The sequence below is a fragment of the Oncorhynchus mykiss genome, chromosome 17, assembly GCF_057628025.1.
Source record: "Oncorhynchus mykiss isolate SJ-2025 chromosome 17, ASM5762802v1, whole genome shotgun sequence".
Classification (NCBI taxonomy): Eukaryota; Metazoa; Chordata; class Actinopteri; order Salmoniformes; family Salmonidae; genus Oncorhynchus; species Oncorhynchus mykiss.
The window spans coordinates 41428892-41453639 of NC_143038.1; the positions used below are offsets into that span (position 1 = coordinate 41428892).

General features: G+C 41.3%; 1 protein-coding gene across 1 annotated transcript in view; it reads right to left on the bottom strand.

Moving 5' to 3' along the window:
- Positions 1 to 11190: 11190 nt before the first annotated feature.
- Positions 11191 to 24748, bottom strand: part of LOC110494207 (E3 ubiquitin-protein ligase MARCHF9) — a 31591-nt gene continuing 18033 nt past the window's right edge. The window contains exons 2-4 of the mRNA XM_021569043.3: positions 15329 to 15484; positions 14810 to 15002; positions 11191 to 12328 (exon numbers count right to left, since the gene is read on the bottom strand). Coding sequence (XP_021424718.2) covers positions 11994 to 12328; positions 14810 to 15002; positions 15329 to 15484 — 684 coding nt within the window. The 3' untranslated portion in view covers positions 11191 to 11993. The remainder of the gene's footprint in view (positions 12329 to 14809; positions 15003 to 15328; positions 15485 to 24748) is intronic.

Genomic DNA, 24748 nt, shown 5'->3' on the forward strand with positions numbered 1-24748 from the left:
CATAATATTTTGGTGTTAGTTGTCAGGTAGCCCGGGATGTAAAGGTGGAAATTCTCTAAGTGATTTTTATTAAGTTAAAGTCCCTCTCGTCTCTACCTTTAACAAGGTGTACACAACTTACTACTATTAGTAAAACTGTTCTAGTTCACTCTTTTATTAGTTGAAATAACTAAAGACAGAAAAACAGGGGGATAATCATGGGGGACTGCCGTTGCCCCAGGGGGGTTTTGACTGGGCCACACTTCACAAGATGGAAAAAACTTCACACTTTAATTAGTGCTCTGGCACAGAGGAAAAAAAGAACAACGACATATTGGGGAGTATAGCGCCATTTATACCCACACATACATCATGCGTGTGGGTGCACAAATATCACTCAGGGGCTCCCGTTAATGTGTGTCTGTATGACTGAAAGTATATTTATGTGTGTGTTAGTCGCTCTGTGTGTTTTTCCAAAGCACCTAATCCTCGGCACAAAATGGGCAGGTCTTAATGACATCATTGTCTGGATATTTGTGGTGCTCTGAAACTTTATTAACACTTGTGAGCGAGTCAAGTCGACAGACACTTTTTGCATTGCTTTCAGTTGTCAGCCCCAGGAGCCCACACTCAGAATGACTCCCTCTTAGGACAGCAATACACTATAGCATGTCATGAGTGAAATTTCCACTGCCTACTCCGTCTCGTTTCATATGTCATCATGTCAACGCATCTGTTCAAATTCAGCCTAGGAGCTTTGCTCCAATGCAAGAAGTTGAAAGAAAATGAGACGTATTATAATTTCTTGTTTGCTTTTACTTTTTCCACTTGATTGGTTTTCCCTGTAAAATGTGTTGCGATTTTAAATTCCTAAAGTTTGATTCAATCTAATTTAGGTTACTCGCCCTATGTTGTTGATGTAAAAAACATTTGTTTGTGTGTAAAGAGGAGCAAACAGACACTGCACCTGACACATTTATGAAATTGCTTCTTCCAGTTAATAATAATAAGCATGCGCCTATTAAGAAAATGACAGTAAAAACAGTTAAATCCATGTGGATTGATGAGGAATTGAAAAATTGTATGGGTGAGAGGCAAAAGCAATGGCAAATAAGTCTGGCTACACAACCAATTGGCAAACGTATTGCAAATTGAGAAATCATGTGACTAACCTGAAAAAGAAGAAGACACTACACTATGAAACAAAGATAAATGTCAAAAAATGATAGTAAAAAAGCTTTGGAGCACTTTCAATTAAATTGAGGAAAAAAAGGCAAACTCAGCTCCATCATACATTGAATCAGATGGCTCATTCATCACAAAACCAACTGTTATTGACAACTACATTAATACTTTTTTCATTGGCAGATTAGCAAACTTAGGCATGACACTGACACTACACATCCAAGTATATCTGACCAAATGATGAAAGACAAGCATTGTATTTTTGCATTCTGTAAAGTGAGTGTGGAAGAGGTGAGAAAATGATTGGTGTCTATCAACAATGACAAGCCACTGTGGTCTGACAACTTGGATGGAAAATGACTGAGGATAATAGCGGACGATATAACCACTCCTATTTGCCATATTTTCAATTTAAGCCTACTAGAATGTGTGTGCCCCCAGACTTGAAGGGAAGCAAATGTAAATTCTGCTGCCCAAGAATAGTAAAGCTCTCTTTACTGGCTCAAATAGCCAAACAATCAGCCTGTTACCAACCCTTAGTAAACTTTTGGAAAAAATTGTGTTTGACCAGATACAGTGACATTTTATAGGAAACAAATTGACAAACTTTCAGCAAGCTTATAGGGAAGGACATTCAACAAGCACAGCACTTACACAAATGGCTGATGATTGGCTTAGAGAAAGTGATGATAATACGATTGTGTGGGCTGTTTGTTAGACTTCATTGTGGCTTTTGACATTATTGATCATAGTTTGCTGCTGTACACCCCTTGCTATATTGTGGATAAAGAGTTGCCTGTCTAACAGAACACAGAGGGTGTTCTTTAATGGAAGTCGTTCCAACATAATCCAGGTAGAATCAGGAATTCCCCGGGGCAGCTGTCTAGGCCCATTACAATCTTTACTAATGACATGCCACTGGCTTTGAGTAAAGACAGAGTTTCTATGTATGAGGATGACTCAACTCTATACATGTCAGCTACTACAGCGACTGAAATGACTGCAACACTTAGAGAGTTGCAGTTAGTTTCAGAGTGGGTCGAAAGGAATAAGTTAGTCCTAAATATAAAAAAACTAAAACTAAAAACATTGTATTTGGGACAAATCATTCACTAAACCCTAAACCTCAACTAAATATTGTAATAAATCATGTGGAAATTGAGCAAGTTGAGGTGACTAAACTGCTTGGAGTAACCCTGGATTGTAAACTGTCATGGTCAAAACATATTGATACAACAGTAGCTAAAATGGGGAGAAATATATAAATAATAAAGACCTGCGCTACCTGTAACTGACAGTTAACCTGTAAGTCTATGTCGTTGTCTTTTGTTTGAATTGTTTACGTGTCCGCTGTGCGGGGGAAATGATAAGACAAGCGAAACTACGTAGCTAATACTGTTGTAACGGGGATCCTTATTGTAGCAACACACTTTTGGAGGGAAGGCAATCCCGCGCTGTGTTAGCTAAGTTTTCATGTCATCAGGTGTAGTTCATAAAGGTTGAAGCGTGTATGTTAGGATGGTAACATTATAATAATTAAGGATGAAGTGTGAATTCATGCCAGGAATAATAAGTGTGAAGTTTGATTTCCTCCCTTCTGTAATAAGCAGCCAATTAGGTATTTTTCCTTTATTCATGTATTTAATCTGAACCCGTTATAACGCTGGTTAAACTGTTATGTATGTAAGCACTTCAGAGTTACACCAAGCTAATAAGTCACTCGTAAGATAAGGTTGTAAGAGTGTGCTTAACTGTATTTTTCATTTACTTTATAGTTCTCACGGAAGGTGATAATTCGGACTAAATCTACAGAATAAAGCTGCCAGTTAAAATCAAGGAACGGTTGTGCTCGTGGTTACTGGAGGGAGTTACACTACCTTCTTAACAGCACTATCAACAAGGCAGGTCCTACAGGCCCTAGTTTTGTCGTACCTAGACTATTGTTCAGTCGTGTGATCAGGTGCCACAAAAAAGGACTTAGGAAAATTGCAATTGGCTCAGAACAGGGCAGCACAGCTGGCCCTTGAATGTACACAGAGAGCTAATATGAATAATATGCATGTCAATCTCTCCTGGCTGAAAGTGGAGGAGAGATTGACTTCATCACTACTTTTATTTATGAGTGGTATTGACATGTTGAATGCACCGGACACCCATGCATACCCCACAAGACATGCCACAAGAGGTCTCTTCACATTCCCTAAGTCCAGAACAGACTGTGCACAGTACTACATAGAGCCATAACTACATGGAACTCTATTCCACATCAAGTAACTCATGACAGCAGTAAATTTTGATTTAAAAAACGCATAGAAATACACCTTCTGGAACAGTGAGGACTGTGAAGCAACACAAATATAGGCACAGACACATGCATACACACACACTATAACATGCGCACTATACACGCACGTACACATAGATTTTGTACTGTAGATATGTGGTGGTGGTGGAGTAGGGGCCTGAGGGCACACAGTGTGTTGTGAAATCTGTGAATGTATTGTAATGTTTTTAAAATTGTATGAACTGCTTTAATTTTGCTGGACCCCAGGAAGAGTAGCTGCAATGGGGATCCCCCCATAATAAATACAAATACAAAATTGAAAGGATAAACCCTCCACTAGTCGGCTGTAAAATACTGATTAGTGTCCTATACTCCGATGATGTGACACCTGACATGTGGTCACTGGCACAGTGTCTCATTTGTTGAGAAATCCTGGATTTATCCAAAATACAAATTATTAATTTGAGGCTAAAATCTCTGTTGTGACATAAGGGTTAGAAATCATTATCTATTGTTCCTCTCCGGTTATAGAGATAAAAACCAAGCTGCTGTACGTCACATTGGTCCCTGTTGGTGCTGATCAAACACTTCCTATTTTTGGTGCTGATCAAACACTTCCTATTGTTGGTGCTTCTCAAACACTTCCTATTGTTGGTGCTTCTCAAACACTTCCTATTGTTGGTGCTTCTCAAACACTTCCTATTGTTGGTGCTTTTCAAACACTTCCTATTGTTGGTGCTTCTCAAACACTTCCTATTGTTGGTGCTGATCAAACACTTCCTATTGTTGGTGCTTCTCAAACACTTCCTATTGTTGGTGCTGATCAAACACTTCCTATTGTTGGTGCTGATCAAACACTTCCTATTGTTGGTGCTGATCAAACACTTCCTATTGTTGGTGCTGATCAAACACTTCCTATTGTTGGTGCAGATCAAACACTTCCTATTGTTGCCACTAGAGGGTTGTAAACTACCTGATATAGACAGGGTGATTTTACTCACTGAAAGGTTATGAAAATATTTTACATCACAGATGTTCCATTATATTGACCAGATAGTCCATTGGCCACTCTAACAATGAATGAGAGGGTAGCTACGCGTGTGCTATCCCTGATCCTTGGGACGTCCCTACCCCATTGAAGTTGAAATTGAAAATGGTTAAAGTAGCAGGTTGGAGTTACAGATTAGGGTAGGGACATCCCAAGGACACCAGATAGCACAACTCCGATATAAAGTGTTTTTTCCCGGGATGTCAAGTGTCCTACTTATATCGGTACAACCTAAGCATTACAAAACTTCTATTCGACCAAATAAAAATCACGTAGCAAATAAGCCGTTACATTTTTTTGGACCAAATTCAACATTCTCATTGACCTCCATGGTAAGCAGAAAAAAGAGAAAAAACGCCACCTGCTGGAGAAGACATTTTGGGCCGAGTTACCCGTCTCACTTCGCCTCTTTCACTCTGTTTGTATCCACTATTTTGTGATATACAGAAATATTTATATTGTTGTTGATAGTAAATATTAAATAACGTGTCCTTCCTAAGGTGGATAACTTCACATAACCTCAATGCCCAATGGTCAGAAAGCTGTACAAAATTGTAGCAAACACCATTTGAATTTGAGCATCACCAGGAAACAAAACATTTAGAAAACTTGCTGAAGGGATCAAGTGCTGTATTATTTAGAGGTGGGATGTTTGACAGACGTGTCTACAAATAAATATAAACACGAAAAATACACGGTAGAAGTGTTATGTGGGTGACAACCTTAGACTCTTTGGCTACCTCATCATCAACATTGAGGTGTATGAAAACATTTTTTTTTAATTGTTAGAATACACTTCACACAAAAAAAGAAAGAGGGGAAAAGGAGACAAAACATGTGGAACAGGGGAGGGGAAAACAGTTAAATACCTGTCACTTGGAAAAGAAGTTGGGCAGGTACCTCATGGCGTTGCGCCGTAGGCAGGCAATAAATTCTTATTTTCAATGGCAATGGGTTAACTGCCTTGTTCTGGGGAAGAACAACAGATTTTAACCTTGTCAGCTCGGGGACTCGATCTTGCAACCTTTCGGTTACTAGTCCAATGCTCTAACCACTAGGCTACCTGCCGCCCCATTTTCTGGGCTAACATCCTTTGTCTGCACCTCCCAAGGCATTTGAACTTTGAACTGGCCCTGTCCGAGGACACCCCTGGACAGGGCCAAACAGGAAGGATATAACCCCACCCACTGATTTTTGCAATGTTACGTAGATGGAAAATGTCCTTGAAATGGTCTTGATATGTTCTTCAAAAGAGAGATCAGGGTCCAGAGTAACGCCGAGGTCCTTCACAGTTTTATTTGAGACGACTATACAACCATTAAGATTAATTGTCAGATTCAACAGAAGATCTCTTTGTTTCTTGGGACCTAGAACAAGCATCTCTGTTTTGTTCGAGTTTAAAAGTAGAAAGTTTGCAGCCATCCACTTCCTTATGTCTGAAACACATGCTTCTAGCAAGGGCAATTTTGGGGCTTCACCATGTTTCATTGAAATGTACAGCTGTGTGTCATCCGCATAGCAGTGAAAGTTAACATTATGTTTTCGAATAACATCCCCAAGAGGTAAAATATATAGTGAAAACAATAGTGGTCCTAAAACGGAACCTTGAGGAACACCGAAATTTACAGTTGATTTGTCAGAGGACAAACCATTCACAGAGACAAACTGATATCTTTCCGACAGATAAGATCTAAACCAGGCCAGAACTTGTCCGTGTAGACCAATTTGGGTTTCCAATCTCTCCAAAAGAATGTGGTGATCGATGGTATCAAAAGCAGCACTAAGGTCTAGGAGCACGAGGACAGATGCAGAGCCTCGGTCCGATGCCATTAAAATGTCATTTACCACCTTCACAAGTGGCGTCTCAGTGCTATGATGGGGTCTAAAACCAGACTGAAGCATTTCGTATACATTGTTTGTCTTCAGGAAGGCAGTGAGTTGTTGCGCAACAGCCTTTTCTAAACATTTTGAGAGGAATGGAAGATTCGATATAGGCCGATAGTTTTTTATATTTTCTGGGTCAAATTTTGGCTTTTTCAAGAGAGGCTTTATTACTGCCACTTTTAGTGAGTTTGGTACACATCCGGTGGATAGAGAGCCGTTTATTATGTTCAACATAGGAGGGCCAAGCACAGGAAGCAGCTCTTTCAGTAGTTTAGTTGGAATAGGGTCCAGTATGCAGCTTGAAGGTTTAGAGGCCATGATTATTTTCATCATTGTGTCAAGAGATATAGTACTAAAACACTTGAGCGTCTCTCTTGATCCTAGGTCCTGGCAGAGTTGTGCAGACTCAGGACAACTGAGCTTTGAAGGAATACGCAGATTTAAGGAGTCCGGAGGAGTCCGTAATTTGCTTTCTAATAATCATAATCTTTTCCTCAAAGAAGTTCATGAATTTATCACTGCTAAAGTGAAAGTCATCCTCTCTTAGGGAATGCTGCTTTTTAGTTAGCTTTGCGACAGTATCAAAAAGGAACTTCGGATTGTTCTTATTTTCCTCAATTAAGTTAGAAAAATAGGATGATCGAGCAGCAGTAAGGGCTCTTCGGTACTGCACAGTACTGTCTTTCCAAGCTAGTCGGGAGACTTCCAGTTTGGTGTGGCGCCATTTCCTGTTCCAATTTTCTGGAAGCTTGCTTCAGAGCTCGGGTATTTTCTGTGTACCAGGGAGCTAGTTTCTTATGAGAAATGTTTTTAGTTTTTAGGGGTGCAACTGCATCTAGGGTATTGCGCAAGGTTAAATTGAGTTCCTCAGTTAGGTGGTTAACTGATTTGCATTGTCCCCCTCCTTTTACACCGCTGCTTCTCTCTATTGTTATCATCTATGCATAGTCACTTTAATATCTACCTACATGTACATATTACCTCAATTATCTTGACTAACCGGTGCATTGACTCTGTACTGGTACCCCCCTGTATATAGTATCGCTATTGTTATTTTACTGCTGCACTTTAATTACTTGTTACTTTTGTTTCTTATTCTTATTCAAATGTTTTATTTTTATACTGCATTGTTGGTCAGGGGCTCGTAAGTAAGCATTTCACTGTAAGGTCTACACCTGTTGTATTCGGCACATGTGACTAATAAAATTCGATTTGATTTGAGATTTGATTTGATTTAAAACAAAATACAGAACACAACTAATCCTAATATGTTCACAATTCAATCAGAGCTACACAGGTCTGGGAAACTGAGAGGACAGAACTGTTCCAGCCAGTACTTCATGTAGCTTCTTGCTTGTGATATCCCGCAATACCAAGAATATCTCAGCTGCGACAATTCTTCCTGAGTTCTTCTACCTAATTCATTGATACAATCACAGACCGTTATGATACAATTCAGCCTGTAGTGGAGCCAATCTACTACAGTTGAAGTCAGAAGTTTACATACACTTAGGTTGGAGTTATTAAAACTCGTTTTTCAACCACTCCACAAATTTCTTGTTAACAAACTACAGTTTTGGCAAGTCGGTTAGGACATCTACTTTGTGCATGACACAAGTAATCTTTCCAACAACTGTTTACAAACAGATGATTTCACTTTGAATTCACTATATCACTATTCCAGTGAGTCAGAGGTTTACATACACTAGGCTGACTGTGCCTTTAAACAGCTTAGAAAATTCTAGAAAATTATGTCATTTCTTTAGAAGCTTCTGATAGACTAATTGATATAATTGGAATCAATTGAAGGTGTTCAAACTCAATGCCTCTTTGCTTGACATCATGGGAAAATTAAAATAAATCAGCCAAGACCTCAGAAAATAAATTGTAGACCTCCACAAGTCTGGTTCATCCTTGAGAGCAATTTCCAAACACCTGAAGGTACCACGTTCATCTGTACAAACAATAGTATGCAAGTATAAACACCATGGGACCACGCAGCCGTCATACCGCTCAGGAAGGAGATGCATTCTGTCTCCTAGAGATGAATGTACTTTGGTGTGAAAAGTGAACTGTAATTAGGAGTAGAGGTTTCTCCTCCGTGTGTTGAGTTTATTCCCTGTGTGTGGGGACTTCGTTTGGACGTGTTCCTCCACCTGTTGTTGTTGAGTTGGGACTTCTAATAAATGATTGTGCTATTGGGACTTCCTTGCTCTCCTGCTCCTGACTCCTGCACCTCCCTCCACTTAGGAGGCACATAACAACTGCTCCAAAACTACCTTGAAAAAGCCAGACTACGGTTTGCAACTGCACATGGGGACAAAGATTGTACTTTTTGGAGAAATTTCCTCTGATCTGATGAAACAAAAATAGAACTGTTAGGCTATAATGACCATCATTATGTTTGGAGGAAAAAGGGTAACGCTTGCAAGCCGAAGAACACCATCCCAACCGCGAAGCACGGGGGTGGCAGCATCATGTTGTGGGGGTGATTTGCTGCAGGAGGGACTGGTGCACTTCACAAAATAGATGGCATCATGAGGGAGGACAATTATGTGGATATATTGAAGCAACAAAATGGGTCTTCCAAATGGCCAATGACCCCAAGCATACTTCCAAAGTTGTGGCAAAATGGCTTAAGCACAACAAAGTCAAGGTATTGGAGTGGCCATCACAAAGCCCTGACCTCAATCCCATAGAAAATTTGTGGGCAGAACTCAAAAAGCATGTGCGAGCAAGGCGGCCTACAAAACCTGACTCAGTTGCACCAGCTCTGTCAGGAGGATTGGGCCAAAATTCACCCAACTTATTTTGGGAAAGTTGTGGAAAGCTACCTGAAACGTTTGACCCAAGTTAAACAATTTAAAGGCAATGCTACCAAATACTAATTGAGTGTATGTAAACTTCTGACCCACTGGGAATGTGATAAAATAAATAAAAGCGGAAATAAATAATTCTCTCTACTATTATTCTAACATTTCACATTCTTAAAATAAAGTGGTGATCATTACTGACCTAAGACAGGGAATTTTTACTAGGATTAAATGTCAGGAATTGTGAAAAACGGAGTTTAAATGTATTTGGCTAAGGTGTATGTAAACTTCCGACTTCAACTGTAGATATGGATTTACTGCTGTATTGTATCAATGCAAATGCAGTTGTATAAAGTACTTAGGTAAAAATATGTTAAAGTACTACTTAAGTAGTTTTTGGGGGTATCTGTACTTTATTATTTATATTTTTGACAACTTAAAATTTTACTTCACTACAGTCCTGAAGAAAATATGTACTTTTTACTCCCATACATTTTCCCTGGCACCAAAAGGTACTCGTTACATTTAGAATGCTCAGGTAGGACAGAATTACGGTGCAATTCGTGCACCTATCAATATAACGCAGTGTCATCCCTACTTCCTCTGATCTGGCGGACTCACTAAACTCAAATACTGCATCTGGAAATGATGTCTGAGTGTCGGAGTGTTTAAAAAACAAAGAAAAAGGTGCTCTCTGGTTTAAGGAATTTGATGTATAGCTTTGACAATTGATGACAATTTAGTACTTTTTCCATCACTGTACTCAAGTACATTTAAAACCAGATACTTTTAGACTTTTACTCAAGTAGAATTTTACTGGTTGACTTTTACTGTTACTTGAGTCATTTTCTATTAAGTTATCTTTACTTTTACTCAAGTATGACAATTTAATACTTTTTCCACCACTGTGCATGATGTGTGTCACTTCACTGAAAGACAAATTATGTATACCATTTTCTTTGCAACGGGACACATCTATTTGGGCATTATTCTATTTCACCTGTTCCGTATTATGGATATGGTAGCCCTTTCCTGCAGTCAATGACCAAAAGCTCCCTTTTTGGCCTCATGCGTGGAATTATGTTATTAATATTTAATAAATAATAATAATTAATAAATATTATTTCAGAAAACCTGACAAAAATCCAGTGTTTCTATGTCAAACAATTTTGTTATATTTCAGTCTTCTGTGATGTATATAATGTGTAATATTGGGATGCAAATGCAAAATGTTTATATATTTCAACTCTATATCTGACATGGTACAGGTGTTTTCTATTTTTAAGCCCAGAACCATGTTGTAAAGTAGATTTGTTTAAGACCACCAATAATCACTCTGTGTGACCCTGATTCAGCCCACTGCAGTAAAATGTTCAACTTAAAGGCCATGTTCTTTTTATTGTGGCTGTTTTAATCTGTTTTAAAGATATCAAAACATGAATTGCTGCCCATAGACCATCAAAGACCATCAATCTTTTATATTGGTCATTTGTCGCCATCTGTTGGCCTACTCCGCATTTACTGAATTGAAAATAATTACTTTTCACAAACAATGAGGGTATAAGTAGTCCACTCTAACACATAAGCATTGTACTCTCCTGCATTCTGTAAACTACAGTCAGAATCCAGAAAATGGTAATAGTGGGTACACAAAGCTTCACAATTTCTGTTGTGAAAGGCCAAAATTATTATACACGCCATTCTGCAATTGAATCCTTACCCTACCCATTGGCAGATGGGGCTAATTCCATGTCAATTTCAGTCGATTGAGGTTAGCTTATATTATATTCAAACCATTAAAGAAAAATGTAAATCGGTTCCAGTTGATTAACTCTAATTATTGATGCTTTACCTACCTTCTATTGTTAACTTTAACATATTCAAATATTCCAAGGTACAAATCTCAGAACTTCACACAGTAACTGATGAAAACAAGACAACATATACTATTGATACCAAATATTGTGCACAATATAAAACTGTGACGTCACACAGGGTTTCACCATGACATGTACAGGTTTCTTTATTGCAGAAGATGAATTGTAATGTTGGAATCTCATTCAGATGTGTCAGTCATATCTCTTTAAATAGTTTTATTGCACTTTTTTGCTCGTATCCTTTAGAGGGTTCCATGTCTGCTTTGCGCCAAAGGGACAGTTTAGGTGTTACAGGTGGACAGGGAATGTATTTGACAGACACCGTGGAGAAAAAGAAAGAGAAAAGGGGAGGGTATGGGGATACAGGGATGAGTTGAGTTGAGGAGGGGGAGATGTGGGTCAAAATTGGAGGCATGGGTTTGGGGGGCAGATGTAAGAAAATGTCCCTTGCCATTTTTCCTCAACATGTTCTCGATTATAAAATCTAAATCAGTAACAATACTTTGAGGTTTTCTTCAGAAAATAGAAGAACAGGAATAATGACAATACCTTGTGTATTTCACCTGGCGAAAGAAAGCCCTCCAGCTTTTTTTTCTTTTTTTATCGAAGCCATTTCCTTTTAGTCTTTTTTTATTAATGGTTTTGTCCTACAGTCTGTGTCTGTAACTTCAACAACACTCTAGCTGTGCTGCTCTCCCTCCCCTCGTGTCTCATAGGAGGGTTATCAGAAGCAGGATCTCTGCGTCTATGCCGTTGTGTTTATGTTCACTCTCACTGCGCCACACTTTGGGCTTAGGGAGATACTCAGTGCAGAGGGGGGTAAGGCCAGGGGCGAACGGTGAGAGTCATTTGGGGGTTTTAAGGAGGTGGATCAGGGGGTTGGTGGCTGTTGTCCAAATCCCTCCCACCCGCAGAGTCCGGTCTCATACGGTGGTGACCCTCATGACCATCTCACGGTTGGTCGTGGCGCTGATGCGTGCATCGCTGGGCCTCAGCTGGCTGAGGATGTGCAGGATGGTGTAGCCACAGTGGTGGTTGAGAATAGTCCTAACACGCTGGCCTGCCCGGCCTCCCCTGTCCGCCCCGGCTGAACTGTGGGGAGGGTTTCGACCCCCACGCCCCCCACCCTTGCTGCTGGAGCTGACGGGGTCGCCCATGTCCTTGTCTTTCTCATAGTTCAGTACTTTCCACTGCTGGTTCACCGCCTGCCAGCGCTTAAAGATCCGGTATACAGACGATCCCTCATGAATTATAAGACCTGGACAGAGAAAACCAGACAGACATGGACAGACAGACATGGGCAAGTAAGAGAGAGAAAGGGAGAGAGAGAGAGGACAGGTATGAACGTGAGGGATGCAGGAGCGATACAAGAGGTAGGAGATAGAGAGACAGTGAATAGAAAATAGGTGGATGGAGGAGGAAGGCAAGTGGATGGAGAGAAGTGAAAGATTGCAGAGTGTGAATAGCCAGACAAAGAAGGAAACAGATGAAAGGACACAGAGAAAGAGAAGAACAGGAGAGAAAGTAAGAACACACTGTGGGGGGAAAAAACCTTTAAGGCAGAAATGATTGTAGGCTACCTTTGCACAAGTATGCTGTAAATATTTAAACAGTCTGGATGTACAAGGCTCTTGAGAAGTGGCTGTACATTTTCAGCATTACATGTCACACAGACTACGACCTAAGTGAGCTGAAAGCCCAAACAGAAACGAGCAAAACAAACTAATTGCTCTCACTAACTAAATTATACACACACACACACACAGCTGACAACTACAAGGAGAACTGACCATGAATGTTAAAATGATCAAGAGTTAATAACGTTTTTTTATCGCTTTGTGGTGAATTTTCAAAACTCTTACTACAAAACACCAAACTGGTAACACTTGTAATGCAGCCAGTCTTACATTCAAAACCTTTCATTGTGCAAGGTTGCTAGGCACGTGGCCCCTCAGATAAGTCCTGTTTTTTATTTATTTTTCAGGTGTTAAATTAATAACTATAGTTAATTTTTTAGCCCACATTTGATAACATTTATTTATAAAAAGATCTGTCAGCTGAAGTTTGCGGAAGGGGCACACTGACTGGACCAGGAAAAGAGTACCCCCCTATTCTCCATAATAAGTGGTTCCTTCCAAGGTGCACCAAGGAGCAGATACGTTACTTCAGTGGAGGAGGAGAGAGAGTGTTGGGTGACACACACCTCATTTGATTTGATTTTAGCTGCCGGTGATGGGCAAGATTTGCAGGAACTATTTTGTTCCAACTAGATCCCCACACCTGACAAACTGAGCTCATTAATCAGTTCAGTGATTGCCTAAATTCAACACACCTGGTCTTCCAGGTCGGTTAAATAAAAAAAACATGCCGTGCCTGCAGCACTCCAGTCAGTACCAGGGTTGCCTACCCTTGGTATTGGCCGTAGGGATGCATTTCTTTCTTGTTTTGGACTGTCTGGATTATTTTCATATTGGTACGGTATTGAAATTGAGTTGCAGCATTGTAGGAGCTAGAACAACTAGCATTTCGCTGCACCTGCTGTAACATCTAAATTGTTTATGCAACCAATAAAATTTGATTTGTTGCACATATCTGGTCTTGTCAATATCAGATTTTTTTAAAACATACTGTGAAATAAAATCATAACAGTCATCATAGTAGTAGTACATTTGAGTATTAATCATACTTCTATGTTTCTACATTGCAGACATACATTTTCATTATGTAGTTCTCAAAATCTGTAGTAGACAAACCGGTTTACCTTTAGAAGCTTTAGGTTTACCAAACATTTAAGCGATCATCAATTAAGAGCGTTCAGATTATGTAACAGTAAAATGTTGTTTAACAAAACATGTATTTCTACAGTAGATGAAACACTGATTAAGTTTGGAGAAAAAGGTGACTGTATGATTTTGTGTTTGTACTTAGTCAATTGAAACTGTGCTTTGAGTTTTGAAGCAAATGCCTTTATGATGAACTGTTTTTGAGTTTTGTACTAAAAGTTATGAAAATGTACCGCATACTTGTGAAAACTGCACTGAAATTAAAAAACTGTAGGATGCTTCCCCTTGTCAAAGTTCAGGTCAGACATAGTAACTGTCAGGAGACCAATCACAAAAGCTTATGAAGAGAAGGTAGAATATCTGTAAACTGTTTAGATCCTAGACCTAGTGCTGTAACACTGGAACGTTTCAACCACCCTTCCTACATTCAAACTCTGGGAGCATTGTCACGCCCTGACCTTAGATGTCTCTGTTTTCTATATATTTTGGTTAGGTCAGGGTGTGACGAGGGTGGGTACTCTAGGTTTTTGTATGTCTAGGGTTTTTTGTATGTCTAGGGTTTTTGTATGTCTATGTTGGTCTGATATGGTTCCCAATCAGAGACAGCTGTTTATCGTTGTCTCTGATTGGGGATCATATTTAGGCAGGCATTTTTTCCCCCCCACTTTCTGGTGTGGGATCTTGTCTATGTGTAGTTGCCTGTCAGCAATATAGTGTATAGAGTCACGGTTCGTTTGTTATTTTGTTCGGTGTTCATTCTTTTAAAGAGAATGTACGCATACCACACTGCGCCTTGGTCTCCTTCATACGACAAGCATGACGTGACAAGCATGTAGGTATTCTCCTTTGTTGGCATATGCAACTCTACTCATACCTGCAATAGCAATCACAAAAGCTTATGATTATCTTTTGATAGAATATCAGTGAGGTTTACATTATAGAACCTTCTAGCTTACCTATGCACACAATGTCCATGAAGCCGTACATGCCATAGCAGATCTGGAAGAGCAGGTCCTGGCGCTGCCACTTGGCCGAAGGGCTGAGGGACGACCACACCAGCCAGGAGATGCTGGCGATAAGGAACAGAGAACCCAGGATGATGGCTGCTATCTGCACCTTCTCTATCACTGTCAGAGAGATGGCTTGCCACTGGAGAGAGGGGGGGTATACAGAGAGGGGAGGGGGGGTATACAGAGAGGGGCGGTGGAGAGAGAAAGAGGAAGGTGGAAGGAGGGAGAGGTGGATCAATGTGTGTCTTTTTGGTGGAGATAATTATCTGTGCACTGATGTCACACAGTTGCAGGCAGGAAGACGTGAAAATGTGTTTTGTTACATTTGTATGTATTTTCGGAGCATTGGAGTGCTATGTTTCAGCATTCACAGAATACCTTTGATTTGGTATGGAAACCCCGAGGTATAGGGCAGCACTTGTAGTCACTTACACCCACATGTGCACACACAAACAGATCCTGTACCTGCAGTGGGTTCTTGGTGCTGATGGCCAGGACCTGGTACTTGAAGTAGCAGAGCTCACAACTCCAGGAGCCTCTCTCGCTGATCCAGCGGATGAGGCAGGGCTGGTGAGTACAGCGCACAGAGCCGTCACAGCGACACGGGCTCAGCAAATCCCCCTGCAGGACACAGAAACATATGCTTCAGTTAAATATCTCTAAATATCTACTGAAGGCATGGGCAACTACTCCGGTCTTTTGATCCTAGACTTTTGGTCCAGACCAGCACTAAAATACCTGATTCAGCTAAGCATGATGTGGATGATTCATAGATTTGTTGAATCAAGTGTATCAGTGATGGGTTGCTACAAAAGCCTGCAATCCCTGAGACCAGGCACTAAGCACTGAATCGTTGGTGAAGCTGACACGGATGTTCAAAAACAAGTGTGCACCTGGATCTCTAGAGGCACTTCTGGGTACAGGGTTTTCTTAAGGGTGTTGTATGTGGACACCTGTATGTGGACACCTGCTCGTTGAACATCTCATTCCAGAATCATGAGCATTAATATGGAGTTGGTCCCCCTTTGCTGCTCTAACAGCCTCCAGCCTGGGAAGGCTTTCCACTAGATGTTGGAACATTGCTGTGAGGCACTAATGTTGGGCGATTAGGCCTGGGTCGCAGTTAGCGTTCCAATTCATCCCAAAGGTGTTCGATGGAGTTGAGGTCAGGGCTCTGTGCAGGCTAGTCAGATTTTTTCACACTGATCTCAACAAACAATTCTGTATGGACCTCGCTTTGTGCACAGGGGGCATTGTCATGCTGAAACAGGAAAGGGCCTTTCTCAAATTGTTACCAAAAAGTTAGGAGCACAGAATTGTCTAGAATGTCATTGTATGCTGTAACATTAAGATTTCCCTTCACTGGAACTAAGGGTCCTAGCCCGAACCATGAAAAATAGACCAGACCATTATTCCTCCTCCACCAAACTTTACGGTTGACACTATGCATTGGGGCAGGTAGCGTTCTCCTGGCATCCGCCAAACTCCGATTCGTCCATCGGACTGCCAGATGGTGAAGAATGATTCATCACTCCAGAGAACGCATTTCCACTGCTCCAGAATCCAATGGCCGATGCTTGGCATTGCGCATGGTGATCTTAGGCTTGTGTGAGGCTGCACAGTCATGGAAACCCATTTCATGAAGCTCCCCATGAACATTTCTTGTGCTGATATTGCTTCCAGAGGCCGTTTGGAACTCGGTAGTGAGTGTTGCAACTGAGGACAGACAATGTAAGCTTGTGTGGGCTACCACGTCGCGGCTGAGCAGTTGTTGCTCCTAGACGTTTCCACTTCACAGTAACAGCACTTACAGTTGACCGGGGCAGCTCTAGCAGGGCAGAAATTTGATGAACGGACTTGTTGGAAAGGTGCCATCCTATGACGGTGCCACGTTGAAAGTCACTGAGCTCTTCAGTAAGGCCATTCTACTGCCAGTGTTTGTCTATGGAGATTGCATGGCTGTGTGCTCGATTTTATACACCTGTCAGCAATAGGTGTGGCTGATTCCACTAATTTGAAATGGTTTATATACTTTGTATATACATGTATAGTGTATAACAAGCCATACCGTGCGGTGCTGGACCCAGTTAGGTCTTTGACACATTCAAATCAAATAAAAATCTAACTTTATTTGTCACATGTGCCGAATACAACAGGTGTAGTAGACCTTACCATGAAATGTTTACTTACAAGCCCTTAACCAACAATGCAGTTCAAAAAAGTTAAGAAAATATTTACCAAATAAACTCAAGTAAAAACAGCATCAATGTAACAGTATAACTTTAGACCGTCCCTTCGCCCATACCCGGGTGCGAACCAGGGACCCTCTGCACACATCAACAACAGTCACCCACAAAGCATCGTTACCCATCGCTCCACAAAAGCCACGGCCATTGCAGAGCAAGGGGAACCACTACTTCAAGGTCTCAGAGCAAGTGACGTCACCGATTGAAACGCTATTTAGCGCGCACCACCGCTAACTAGCTAACCGTTTCACATCCGTTACAGTAGCACAATATAATAACAATAATGAGGCTATATATCCCGATACCGTGTCAATGTGTGAGGTTACAGGTTAGTCGAGGTAATTTGTTCATGTAGGCATGGGTAAAGTGAATATGCATAGATAATAAACAGCGAGTAGCAGCAGTGTAAAAACAAATGGGAGGGGGGTCAATGTAAATAGTCCGGGGGGCCATTTGATTAATTATTCAGCAGCCTTATGGCTTGTGGGTAGAAGCTGTAAGGAGCCTTTTGGTCCTAGACTTGGCGCTCTGGTACCGCTTGCTGTGCAATGGCAGAGAGAACAGTCTATGACTTGGGTGACTGGAGTCTTTGACCATTTTCGGGGCTTTCCTCTGACACCGCCTAGTACATACACTGCTCAAAAAAATAAAGGGAACACTAAAATAACACATCCTAGATCTGAATGAATGAAATATTCTTATTAAATACTTTTTTCTTTACATAGTTGAATGTGCTGACAACAAAATCACACAAATTATCAATGGAGATCAAATTTATCAACCCATGGAAGGTCTGGATTTGGAGTCACACTCAACACTAAAGTGGAAAACCACACTACAGGCTGATCCAACTTTTTAATGTAATGTCCTTAAAACAAGTCAAAATGAGGCTCAGTAGTGCGTGTGGCCTCCACGTGCCTGTATGACCTCCCTACAATGCCTGGGCATGCTCCTGATGAGATGGCGGATGGTCTCCTGAGGGATCTCCTCCCAGACCTGGACTAAAGCATCCGCCAACTCCTGGACAGTCTGTGGTGCAACGTGGCGTTGGTGGATGGAGCGAGACATGATGTCCCAGATGTGCTCAATTGGATTCAGGTCTGGGGAACGGGCGGGCCAGTCCATAGCATCAATGCCTTCCTCTTGCAGGAACTGCTGACACACTCCAGCCACATGAGGTCTAGCATTGTCTTGCATTAGGAGGAACCCAGGGCCAACCGCACCAGCATATGGTCTCACAAGGGGTCTGAGGATCTCATCTCGGTACCTAATGGCAGTCAGGCTACCTCTGGCGAGCACATGGAGGGCTGTGCGGCCCCCCAAAGAAATGCCACCCCACACCATGACTGACCCACCGCCAAACCGGTCATGCTGGAGGATGTTGCAGGCAACAGAACGTTCTCCACGGTGTCTTCAGACTGTCACGTCTGTCACATGTGCTCAGTGTGAACCTGCTTTCATCTGTGAAGAGCACAGGGTGCCAGTGTCGAGTTTGCCAATCATGGTGTTCTCTGGCAAATGAAAAAAGTCCTGCATGGTGTTGGGCTGTAAGCACAACCCCCACCTGTGGACGTCGGGCCCTCATACCACCCTCATGGAGTCCGTTTGAGCAGACACATGCACATTTGTGACCTGCTGGAGGTCATTTTGCAGGGCTCTGGTACTGCTCCTCCTTGCACAAAGGCGGAGGTAGCGGTCCTGCTGCTGGGTTGTTGCCCTCCTACGGCCTCCTCCACACCTCCTGATGTACTGGCCTGTCTCCTGGTAGCGCCTCCATGCTCTGGACACTACGCTGACAGACACAGCAAACCTTCTTGCCACAGCTCGCATTGATGTGTCATCCTGGATGAGCTGCACTACCTGAGCCACTTGTGTGGGTTGTAGACTCCATCTCATGCTACCACTAGAGTGAAAGCACCGCCAGCATTCAAAAGTGACCAAAACATCAGCCAGGAAGCATTGGAACTGAGAAGTGGTCTGTGGTCCCCACCTGCAGAACCACTCCTTTATTGGGGGTGTCTTGCTAATTGCCTATAATTTCCACCTGTTGTCTATTCCATTTGCACAACAGCATGTGAAATGTGTCAATCAGTGTTGCTTCCTAAGTGGACAGTTTGATTTCACAGAAGTGTGATTGACTTGGAGTTACATTGTGTTGTTTAAGTGTTCCCTTTATTTTTTTGAGCAGTGTAGTTCCTGGATGGCAGGAAGCTTGGCCCCAGTGATGTACTGGGCCGTACGCACTACCCTCCGTAGTGTCTTACGGTCAGATGCCGAGCAGTTGCCATACTAGGCGGTGATGCAACTGGTCAGGATGCTCTCGATGGTGCAGCTGTAGAACTTTTTGAGGATCTGTGGACCCATGCCAAATCTTTTCAGTCTCCTGAGGGGTAAAATGTGTTGTTGTGCCCTCTTCACGACTGTCTTGGTGTGTTTGGACCATGATAGTTCGTTGGTGATATGGACATCACCCTCTCTCCTGCTGAAAGATCAGCCACAAAATGTTGGCACCATTATTAACAGGTTGTAATCAACCCACTGGCTCCAGATCATCTATAAGTCTTTGCTAGGTAAAGCTCCGCCTTATATCAACTCACTGGTCACGCACTCCAGCAACTGGTCATCCCCAAAGCCAAAAAATCACTGAAGTTGGAGACTTATGTCTCCCTCACTAAGTTTAAGCATCAGCTGTCAAAGCAGCTTACCAATCGCTGCAGCTGCACACAGCCCATCTGTAAATAGCTCATCCAACCAACTACCTACCTCATCCCCATATTTGTTTTTCTGCTCTTTTGCACAAAAGTATGTCTACTTGCACATCCTCATCAATGATCATGTCACCAGAATAAGACCCTCAATATTTATTAGAAAGGAGCATCAAGCTCATCACTTTGCACTTTTTTTTTCTTTACCCCTTTTTCTCCCCAATTTCATGGTATCCAGTCTTGTCTCATCGCTGCAACTCATGTACGGACTCGCGAGAGGCGAAGGTCGAGACGTCGTGGCCGGCTGAGACAGAGCCTGGACTCGAAACCAGAATCTCTATTGGCAGAGCTAGCACTTCGATGCAGTGCCTTAGACCAACGCGCCACTCGGGAGGCCACATTGCACCTGTGAAGTTCCTCATAATTTAAGAATCTGACGCCTAATGAACGTTATGCTTTCCCGATGAGTTGTAATTGGGAGGACCGCACAACATGTCATCACGTGACTCCAAGTTTACTTCAATATGATGGCATATATATAATATGATCATTATATGCGCATAAAAACTTTCCACCTACATTTCTTGCATAATTTATTTCACAGACACAAAAAGATCCCACCTTGTCTAGCGTATTTAGTTTTGTCGACATTTGGAAAGGAAACAGAAAATTTGTCTGAAAACATCAGGCCTGTCATTACATTTTTTTATCCGACATGTACTTTACTTGCATAAAAAGGTTGGATGGAAACCTGGTTACTGAGAATTTGGTCAAAAACATTGTAATGGCTTATTAGATTGAATAAAAGTTTCGTAATGCTTAGGTTGCTATGAGTGTAATGATTGATATAAGTATGACACAAGACATCCAGGCAACCTTGAAAAAAAAAAAAAAATGTTATTTGAGTTGTGCCTGTTGTTCACACACATCTGCCCTCTCATTGTCTAGAATGGTCTCCTCCCAATTGACATACATTTTTTTTAAATACATTTCGTTCCATTGTTAAAGCGGCCACTTGAGTATATGATCAATATAATGGATAATATGTGGTAGTGACGTGTCTCTAGGCTTTCGAGATGGCATCCGTTTCCAATTATTATTTTTTTACGGTCTCAAGCATTGCAAGTCAAAATGTGATTGGTTGATTCCACTTTCACTCGCGGATGCTGCTCTAATACAGTTGAATTGCAAAGGCCTTATGTCTAGCTTCTGAAGGCCTAGCCAACAGCTAGATAGCTTTATTTTTATCCCCAGAGACCACCAAATTAAAATTCCTGATTTTTATATTTTTTTCTCTTCAATGTTAACCCTTTCCTTTCCAAAACAAACTGAAGACATTCAATCCGAATTTTATTGAAATATTATTGAAAAGATAGGAATTAAATAAAAATTCTAACTAAATGTATATTTAAAAAATAGAACAATTATAACCCTAACCCTTCTCTGAAGGCCCTTACGGTTCCCCACTGCCCATTTCCTTCTCCTCTTTGTTTCTCTCTTTCGCTTGCTGTGTTCCCCCCTCATATTGTTTACCTTTCTCACACTCTCTCTCTCCTGTGTGTGTGTGTGTGTGTGTGTGTGTGTGTGTGTTTTTGTGTGCTCAGATTCCAGATAGCCACAGTGCTGCTGTAGAGACGGAGAGGAGAGAGAAGTGGAGGGGAGGACGGTGACGGGAAGGAGGGGTGGACGGTGAGTCAGCGCACATGTCTCACTGCCTGTTTGCCTGCATGGCCATCCAGAAAGCCAATGGCATCCCACTGGACACAAACAGGTTAAATCAACATTGTTTTAATGTATTGTGATGCAGAATCTGCATTGGATTTGAAAAAAGTAATCAACTCTTGTTTTGAGGGTGAAATTTCAACCACATGATTTGATCTGCACACATGGGTGGCAGGTAACCTGGCGGTTAAGAGCGTTGGGCCAGCAACAGAAAGGTCACTGTTTGAATCTCAGAGCTGGCAAGGTGGAAAAATCTGCCGTTCTGCCTTTGAGCAAGCCAGTTAACCCCCAACAACTGCTCCCCGGGTGCTGATGACGTCGATTAAGGCTGCGCCTCTGAATCAGAGGGGTTGGGTTAAATGAGGAAGACACATTTTGGTTGAATGCATTGTTGTGCAACATACTAGGTATCCCCTTTCCCTCATGGTAACCACATTTCAACATAGACAGACCTTGTATAAAATATTTTGAATTTGTACCTTAAAAGCAATGATAGTGGATATAACCTTGAAAAACTATCTTAATTTAAAAAATACAATAGGCAGGGCAGCACCTCCTACTGGAGAATTGACCAAACTACAGCTACCCCATGTTCTCCCATCCAAGGTTTTAACCAAGCCCCACTTAGCTATTTGTCACTGACTATTGCCAATATGCTATCGTTAGAATGATTGTTGAGAGATCTCCACTTAAAAACTAAATAGATTGTTTATTGTTATCAAAGTAATTCCAAAGGGTAGGTTTAACAGATCAAATGAAATGTGACAATACTTGATCAATGATCAATGATGCTATTCAGGCCGCAACACAATTCAATATCACTAAATATCATGACATTTTAAATCAACCAAAGCTTGAAACCCTAGGCATACTGTATAAGTCATCAACACCAATTGTTTGAATTCAATCCAGAATTCAACCCAGAATTCAACAAAGCTCCGGTTGATTTAAAATGTCATGATATTTATGGATAATGAAGTGTTTGGTTGTCGACGCAACCAAATATCAACATTTGAAGGATATGTACAGTTGAAGTCTGAAGTTTACATACAATTTAGCCAAATACATTTAAACTCAGCTTTTCACAATTCCTGACATTTAACCTCTAGTAAAAAGCAGTTCAGTGAGGATCACCACTTTATTTTAAGAATTTGAAATGTCAGAATAATAGTAGAGGGAATCATTTATTTCAGCTTTTATTTCTTTCATCACATTCCCAGTGGGTCAGAAGTTTACATGCACTCAATTAGTATTTGGTAGCATTGCCTTTAAATTGTTTATTGTTTGGGTGGCCTTCCACAAGCTTCCCACAATAAGTTGGATGAATTTTGGCCCATTCCTCCTGGTAGAGCGGGTGTAACTGAGTCAGGTTTGTAGGCCTCCTTGCTCGCACACACTTTTTCAGTTCAGCCCAAACATTTTCTATAGGATTGAGGTCTCCAATACCTTGACTTTGTTGTCCTTAAGCCATTTTGCCACAACTTTGGAAGTATGCTTGGAGTCATTGTCCATTTGGAAGACCCATTTGCGACCAAGCTTTAACTTCCTGACTGATGTCTTGAGATGTTGCTTCAATATCCCTCATGATGCCATCTATTTTGTGAAGTGCACCAGTCCTTCCTGCAGCAAAACACCCCCACAACATGATGCTGCCACCCCCGTGCTTCACGGTTGGGATGGTGTCATTTGGCTTGCAAGCCTCCCCCTTGATGGTAATGATGGTCATTATGGCCAAATAGTTATATTTTTGTTTCATCAGACCAGAGGACATTTCTCTGAAATGTACGATATTTGTCCCCATGTGCAGTTGCAAACCGTAGTCTGTTTTTTTACTGACGGTTTTGGAGCAGTGGCTGAACAGCCTTTCAGGTTATGTCGATATAGGACTCGTTTTACTGTGGATATAGATACTTTTGTACCCGTTTCTTCCAGCATCTTCACAAGGATACTTTGCCTGGGGTGGCAGGGTAGCCTCATGGTTAGAGTGTTGGACTAGTAACCAAACGGTTGCAAGTTCAAATCCCTGAGCTGACAAGGTATAAATCTGTCATTCTGCCCCTGAACATTCTGTCATTGAAAATTAGAATTTGTTCTTAACTGACTTGCCTAGTTAAAAAAAAAAAGTCCTTTGCTGTTGTTCTTTGATTTGCACTTTTCACACCAAAGTCCGTTCATCTCTAGGAGACAGAACGCGTCTCCATGAGTGGTATGACGGTCCCATGGTGTTTATACTTGCATATTATTGTTTGTACAGATGGACGTGGTACCTTCAGTCGTTTGGAAATTGCTCCCAAGGATGAACCAGACTTGTGGAGGTCTTGGCTGATTTATTTAGATTTTCCCATGATGTCAAGCAAAGAGGCACTGCGTTTGAAGGTAGGCCTTGAAATACATCCACAGGTACACCTCCAATTGACTCAAATGATGTCAATTAGCCTATCAGAAGCTTCTATAGCCATGACATAGTTTTCTGGAATTTTCCAAGCTGTTTAAAGGCACAGTCAACTTAGTGCATGTAAACTTCTGAACCACTGGAATTGTGATACACTGAAATAGTCTGTCTGTAAACAATTGTTGGAAAAATTACTTGTGTTATGCACAAAGTAGTTGTCCTAACCGACTTGCCAAAACTATAGTTTGTTAACAAGATATTTGTGGAGTGGTTGAAAAACTAGTTTTAACTACTCCAACCTAAGTGTAGGTAAACTTCCGCTTTCAACTGTATCTTCTGCTTGGATAGTTCTATCTGTGCCACTGACTTGGTCTGGCTTTAATTCCAGTTTGTCTACAAATAAAATAGTTATATGTTGGATTCTCATCTCCATCTCAACCAAATATCTAAATTAAAGAATAGGAAGAAATCAAATTAAACTTTATTTAAAGTGTATTTAATGTCTGATTTGATGTATTCCTATTCTATAACTTAAATTTGTTTGAGATGGAAACATGAATCCAACATATCAAAGTTAAAGAATAGGACTAATTCAAATCAAACTTAATTTAAAGTGATTTTGTTACGGTGCGTGAATGAGGACCCAAAAGCGAATTAACGTAAACAGAGCTTCTTTAATAACAAAACAAAACGTAGGCTCAGATGGACCGGCAGGTTCCGACAGGACAGGACAAGGTTGCAGCAAACACGACGATAGTCTGGTTCAGGCATGAACAACACAAACAAGAATCCGACAAGGACAGGAGCAGGAACAGAGAGA